This window comes from Apis dorsata, unplaced genomic scaffold (assembly GCF_000469605.1).
Source record: "Apis dorsata unplaced genomic scaffold, Apis dorsata 1.3 scaffold_172, whole genome shotgun sequence".
Classification (NCBI taxonomy): Eukaryota; Metazoa; Arthropoda; class Insecta; order Hymenoptera; family Apidae; genus Apis; species Apis dorsata.
In genome coordinates, this window is record NW_006263460.1 from 464,976 (window position 1) to 472,340 (window position 7,365).

A 7,365-nucleotide genomic window follows, 5' to 3' on the forward strand; every position below is an offset into this window, starting at 1 on the left:
AGTAGCTATCTACCGGAATCGAACGTTGATAATTGTTTTTCCGTGAAAAAGAGCTTACGAAGTCCTTGAATTTAACCATGTCAAATCCTATTCACTTCTATCTTGCAGTATAAGAAAAGAAGTCTTTTTCGAAAGTAGAAGAATTTATGGATTAAAATAACACGTTCGATTTATATTTTTATTTTTTATTATATCTCAATCGATTTCTTTCCTTTGTAAAATTTTATCCGTTTATGTAATATGCCTTATATGAACGAATAAATAATTATTGGATCGAATAAAATTGAATGGTTAATGCAATTGTATGAATTATATAAATTATGATTTCTATAGGTGGTATATATTTCATCATATCACGCACCCTTGGGGCGGAATTTGGAGCCTCGGTGGGGATCGTATTCGCATTTGCAAACGCTGTTTCAGCATCTATGAATACCATTGGTTTCTGCGACTCCCTGAACGATTTGTTGCGGGAAAATAATCTAAAAATCATCGACAATGGAGTGAACGACGTTCGAATCGTCGGAATAATCGCATTGATCGTCATGATATTGATCTGTGCGATTGGTATGGAGTGGGAGTCGAAGGTATTTATTTTATGATAAGAAAATATATTTCACTTATGATAAGAAAATCGATTAATTGATACATAAGAATTTTATGATACGAGTTGAGTACTGTTTTTCTTGATGAAAATTAAAATTCTGTATGATAGCAAAATTAATTATTTTTTTGATTTAAACTCATTTCTTTCAGGCTCAAAATTTCCTTATAGCCATCATTGTTGCAGCTATTTTCGATTTTTTAATCGGTACTATCATTGGGCCCCATAATATAGAACAAAAAGCACAAGGATTTTATGGATTCTCTTGTAAGTTAAATTTATATAAGATACATAAAAAATTTGATATCTATAAAATATGAATGATAAAATATGAATGATAATATTGTGTCTAAATATATTTATATATAATTTGTTTAAAAAAAAAAATAATTGGTAATAGATTCTTAATCGATTCCTATCGAACGTTATTCGATAATTGTCTAAAAAGGATATTTCAATAATTAATGAAATATCAATAAATAGAAATTCTTTATTTCAAATTCTTAGACGATGGTATAAATCGAAAAATTGAACTTCCTACCTTCAAATATGATTAAAAATAAATTATTTAATCCCGTTAATATAAATCTATATATTGATATTGCACTTTCAATTAATATAATAATTCTTATCTATCCCTCCATATAATATTTTTAAACGAATTATATTTTTTTTTTTCTTAAATCCATAAAGCTGAAGTTTTCATGAAGAACTTAGGGCCGAATTATCGGTTCTCTGAGAATAGCAACCAAACGTTCTTCTCCGTGTTCGCCATTTTCTTTCCATCCGTGACCGGGATTCAAGCTGGCGCCAACATCTCTGGCGATTTAAAGGATCCAGCGAGTAGCATCCCGATTGGAACTCTTCTCGCGTTGCTAATTTCGATGCTGAGCTATGTCACTTTTGTTTTCTTTGCCGGTGGCGCCGCACTCAGGGATGCCAGTGGCTTTGTTATGAATAATACCATTATAGATTGCATACCAAATGTCAACTGTAGTTTTGGATTGCACAACAGTTACTCGGTATGGTATGGTATATGATTAATAATATATATATATATATTTATCGATATGAAAGGCAAATATTGATATTTCGATGCTCTTTCTAATTTTCAATATTTGTATTCAATTTAATTATTATAATGATAAATACATTAAAATTTATTAATTGTTTTAATATATTTTTCGCTATTTGTGCATCGAAAATAAATATTTGAAAATATATAATATAATATAATTGATATAATTTTTTAATTATTTTTATTTCGAATATGTAATGTTTGAAAGTATATAAAGTTTTATTCGTTTATTTATTGTCATAGTTTTTGTATAATACAGCTTTTTATTTTTATATATTCTTAATAAATTGTTATTAAGATCTCGTTGCGTTTTTCTACTCGTAGGTGATGCAACTTATGTCAGTGTGGGGTCCATTTATCTATGCCGGCTGCTTTGCTGCAACACTTTCCACAGCCTTGACAAATTTGCTATCGGTACCACGATTGATACAAGCGCTGGGACAAGACAGGATTTATCCCGGCTTGATTTATTTCAGCAAAGGTTATGGAAAACATGGTGAACCTTATCGTGGATACGTACTCACGTTCATTGTTGCAACGTTGTTCCTTTTGATAGGTATAAACAAAATTGAATCATTTTTTCAAATAAAAGTGAATTTACACGTAATACAAAATAATCACGTAAAATATTTATGAATTAACGTTTAAATGAAATATAAATAATAATTTTTTTTTACAATTCTTTTATTAAGTTTATTTTGTATATATGAAATTAAACATAACTTTCTTCAATTTTTTGAAACATAATTATTTATCAGAATCAATAGGAAAGTATTTCAGAAAACTGTAATTTTCAATCAATGAGTTTTTGTGCATTAAGTTGTTATGTAAATATAGAAATATTATATTAAATTAATTCAAATCGTCAAATGATATTTGCGTATACTCGAATAATAAATTCTCTTTTTTCAGCAAACTTAAATATGGTCGCACCTTTAATCTCAAACTTCTATCTAGCGTCATACGCTTTGATTAATTTCTGCACTTTCCATGCAGCGCTTATTCGACCACTTGGATGGCGTCCTACCTTCAGAGTAAGTAATAAAATAGAAAAGAATGAAATTTAATTTCTATTCAAATTTTTATCGTTATTTAAAGAATGTATAGCAATTACATGTTAAATAATTAGTAACGATAAAAAAGAATTATTAAAATAATTGAAATAAAAAAATCTTTTGTTTACAGTTTTACAATACTTGGCTGTCTCTCTCAGGTTTTATTACCTGCGTTGCCATAATGTTCCTTATCGACTGGGTGACATCGCTCATCACATTTGTCATTATTTTCGCATTATATTTGATAGTTGTGTATCGAAAACCAGATGTGAATTGGGGTAGCAGTACGCAGGCCCAAACGTACAAAACTGCACTTTCTATTGTTTATCGGTAAAAACATAATTTGTAATTCAATTTTCATTACTTTCTTTTTCATTTTTCAATTTCTGAATATCCGTTCTTATTTTAATTTGATTGATCAACTAATTTTTTTTAATGTTAATCATTAGTATTAGATAAATAATATATTCAGGACGATTATTTAAGATTTAAGAAATATAAAAATTGAACAAAAAATATTTCTATACAAAATGTTATATTTACAAGTTAATTGAATCACTATACGAAATTATACAACTCCATAACGATCAATATCAGAATCAAATTGCAAAAAATTTCTATCAAAAACCTAAAAATTTTAAATCCGCCATTTTTTTTTATTAATTTTATTTAATTTAAACTTCTATCTTTAACTTATTCACGAAACAACATACGTTTATAAAGAAGTTATATTTTACAGATTGAATTCCATCGATGAGCACGTCAAAAATTACGCTCCTCAAATTTTGGCATTGAGCGGAGCTCCTGGCGCCAGGCCAGCGTTATTGCATCTGGCAAATCTCATCACGAAAAATCACTCGCTGTTGATTTGCGGTGAAATATGCCCGGTATGCGATTTAAAATAATCAAATTCGTTCCTCTATCCCTTCGTTGCTTTCATAGAAATACTAATCGTTTCAAATTCTCGTTAATCATTTTATCCTTTGGGCCTTGAACTCGATAACAATTTATATAAATATTTTTATTAACAGACTCGTTTATCATATCGTTTGCGATCAATGCGACTGAGAAACGGTTACGCGTGGTTGCATCAACAGCGTATAAAATCTTTCTATCATGTGGTGGAGGATTTAAGTTTCGAACGGGGTGCATCGGCTTTGATGCAGGCAACAGGTGTCGGAAAATTGGCGCCGAACGTTGTTTTGATGGGTTATAAAACGCACTGGTCAACGTGCAATCACAAAGATCTTCAGGAATATTTCAATGTGCTTCAGTAAGTTTCTTCAGAATTTGTCGAAAATTAAAACAGAGTGGTTGAGAAATACGAATATTCGTGGCAGTATTCTTTGAACCATCGATTCTAAAGGATACAACAAATACAAAAATTGGTGTTGATGTTTATTTATGGAAAAATGCGTATTCGTATACTTATGTGTATTTCTGCATCATTTAGTTTGATTGAAAATTTTTACAACGATGGGGATAATTAAATTTTCATACAGATTAGTATAAAATTAGTATTAAATATGAATATAATCGATATTCGTTAAGTATTATTTCATCTAATGAAATTTTATATTGTTTATGTTAGTAACGCGTTCGATCAAAAACTGGCAGTAGCCATGTTGCGAATTGCGGAGGGTTTGGACTGTTGTGAAGTTGCCACGGCGAACGGCGATGATGAACACGGTGTCTTAGCGCAGAGTAGCTACGATTTAACAGGAAACACTTTGATGCACGTGGATAGCAATTTGTCAATGTCCAGCCAAATTCCGAGAGTGCAAAGCGTGCCAACAATGGGTATTTATAATAATATTTTATGTTTATTTAATATTTGCAATTTTTGAAAAAGAAGAGTTTAAAATAGTAGTAGTATCTTTAATAAAATAGTAATTTTATTAAAGATAAATTTATATTATGAATAATTAGTATAGTAAAAAAATAAGAAATAATTATAATTTATAAATAAATCATTTTTGCATTGTTTATTATTATTGTATAAATAGCTATTACGTGAATCACATATAATTGTTGTAAAAATATTCTAAAAAGTAATTAATGTTTAACGTTTGATTTTAATTTTATTTTAGGAAGTCAATTCGTGCCTATCGATGGTCCACAAATTATTAGAGATTCGCCTACTCATGGAAGTGCTCGAGAACATTTGAAACAGAAACGAAAACATGCTATAGAGAAACTAATGTAAGTTAAAATTAATTGTTATTTTCAAAGAATAAATTTTATATGGAAGATTTAAACGAAAAGTTTTCGAAAAATCAAAATCGAATATTACAATTTTAATTGAATGGATATTTTTTTGAAAAATTCACTTTTAAATTATTTTTAGACGAAAATTATTTAAAATGTATAATAAATGAGTGATATTTCAAGGTTTAATTTAATTTTTAAGGGAAAAACGCCATGTAATGCCATCTATACCTGAACGCTTAGCGATTTTTCAAAGAAAGCACAAAAATGGTACAATTGATGTATGGTGGCTATACGATGATGGAGGTAATTCATAAAATATTTTTTCATAATACGTATCTTCAAGCAATTAGATTATTAATCAATCAAGATTTTCAATGTATATTTTTAATCGATATATTTATTTATCTTAAAATAAATGAGTAAAATATTTTTATATAAATATTTTTGAACTTACTTCATGTACATACATATAATACATAATATAACAATTATAAATAGAAAACATTTTTAACAAATTTTAATTAATTGAATTAAAAAATTTATATTAATATTGCAATAATTATATTAAGAATTTTTACTATATTTATAGCCTTTTATTATTATTAAGATTATATTTCGTTTTCGATATTTTCAACAGGAAAAAACAAAACAAAAATTGCATGAAAATTTCTAATAATTTTAAAAAATTCAAACAAAATAATAGAAAATATTATTTGAAATTTATAAAACATTTAATGAATCATTTGTTTACATTTTATATAAAGATACTCATTTTTAAGTGGCAGAAATTTATATTCGACAGGTTTAACGATTCTTCTTCCATACATTATTAGTACACGCTCAAATTGGGAGCATTGTAAAATGAGAATTTTTGCATTGGCCAATCACAAACAAGACATTGTAGCACAGGAGAAAGAGTAAGTTAAAAATCAAAAAGAAAATTCTCATAATTATAAATATTTCAAATTACTTTTTATTTAAATCAATATTTTCTATCAAATATATTTCTTTATTTAAATATTTTTTTTAAATTTAATTTATTTATAATTACAAATATCAATTATAATCAAAATTAAATTTAAAATAAATTTTAGATATTATCTTTAACATAAAAATTTGAAAAATTTAAAAATCGAAATAAAAAAATACTAATCAATCAATGTATATAAATATCAATGTTATTTTTATAATTTTCAGAATGGCCGAAATAATGACAAAGTTCAGGATAAGATATACCAGTTTAAAAATGGTAGACGATATAAGCGTTCAACCAAAACAAGAAACATTAGATTTTTTCGATAAACTCATATCTAATTTCCGAAAAAATGATGTATCTGATACAGGTAAAATAATGAATTTAGATATTTTATCTAAAATTTAAGATTAAAAAAGATTATATTAACTGATAACTTCATTCATTTACCGATAATTAATAAAATAATTAAAAAATTATTTAAATTATTAAAAGATAATTAGTTAATTAAAAGATTATTTCAATATTTCATTATAGAATGCTGCGTAACAAATCTTGAACTTCAGACTTTGAAAGATAAAACGCACAGACAACTCAGACTACGAGAACTTCTATTGGAAAACTCAAGTCAGTCTACCTTAGTTGTAATGTATGTATACACAAAAATTATTTACATTATTATAAAGTTCAACAGCAAAAATAATATCTTATAAAACAATTGCAAATCTTAATCTTCCTTTTTTTATATATATATTGAAAAATAGAATTTTTCAATATATATATAACCTATTATCAATAATGCTTAATATAAAATTTATCAATAAATATTTTTTTTCTATCAAAAAAATATTATATGTAATTTTCAAATATTGAATTCTAGATATTAATTTTTTTTTAACAATATTAAAATAATATATTTGAAAATTAATAAATAAATGAATAGTTTTTGAGATTTTTCTTTTTTAATTATAGGTCACTACCAATGCCAAGAAAGGGTGCAGTTTCCGCTCCATTGTACATGGCATGGTTGGAAGCTTTAACCAAGAATATGCCACCGACTCTTTTGATACGCGGAAATCATACTTCAGTGTTAACTTTTTATTCGTAGTTCATATTATTTTAAACCAGTGTTTTTCAATCTTTTTAGATTAGCGATACATTTCGAAACTAGTAAAGTTTTTGCGACACATCATAATTGTTAAGATAAAAATTTTCATTTATTTAAAATAATAACATATAATAACACTTGTTATAATATATTATTTACTCAAAAAAGAAAAAAATGTTTTAAAAATATTACTAAATATAAAAATATTTATAAAAATATTGATATATTATATTTTAATGACATTTATATTTTACATATTATAACAAGGATTTTTTTATATCGCATTTTTTAACATTATTTATATATCAATAAATATTAAATATTTTTATATATAAA

The 7,365-nt window shown here is 26.1% G+C and overlaps 1 protein-coding gene across 2 annotated transcripts in view; it reads left to right on the plus strand.

The window, feature by feature from the left end:
• Positions 1 to 7,130, plus strand: part of LOC102670844 (bumetanide-sensitive sodium-(potassium)-chloride cotransporter) — a 23,711-nt gene extending 16,581 nt beyond the window's left edge. For both annotated transcript variants that reach the window (XM_006614214.2, XM_006614213.2), the window contains exons 5-19: positions 334 to 587; positions 757 to 871; positions 1,298 to 1,626; positions 2,007 to 2,238; positions 2,595 to 2,716; positions 2,868 to 3,067; positions 3,477 to 3,624; positions 3,769 to 4,010; positions 4,329 to 4,537; positions 4,828 to 4,939; positions 5,148 to 5,251; positions 5,751 to 5,865; positions 6,146 to 6,291; positions 6,459 to 6,570; positions 6,894 to 7,130. In XM_006614214.2, coding sequence (XP_006614277.1) covers positions 334 to 587; positions 757 to 871; positions 1,298 to 1,626; positions 2,007 to 2,238; positions 2,595 to 2,716; positions 2,868 to 3,067; positions 3,477 to 3,624; positions 3,769 to 4,010; positions 4,329 to 4,537; positions 4,828 to 4,939; positions 5,148 to 5,251; positions 5,751 to 5,865; positions 6,146 to 6,291; positions 6,459 to 6,570; positions 6,894 to 7,029 — 2,576 coding nt within the window. In that variant the 3' untranslated portion in view covers positions 7,030 to 7,130. The remainder of the gene's footprint in view (positions 1 to 333; positions 588 to 756; positions 872 to 1,297; positions 1,627 to 2,006; positions 2,239 to 2,594; positions 2,717 to 2,867; positions 3,068 to 3,476; positions 3,625 to 3,768; positions 4,011 to 4,328; positions 4,538 to 4,827; positions 4,940 to 5,147; positions 5,252 to 5,750; positions 5,866 to 6,145; positions 6,292 to 6,458; positions 6,571 to 6,893) is intronic.
• Positions 7,131 to 7,365: the final 235 nt, after the last annotated feature.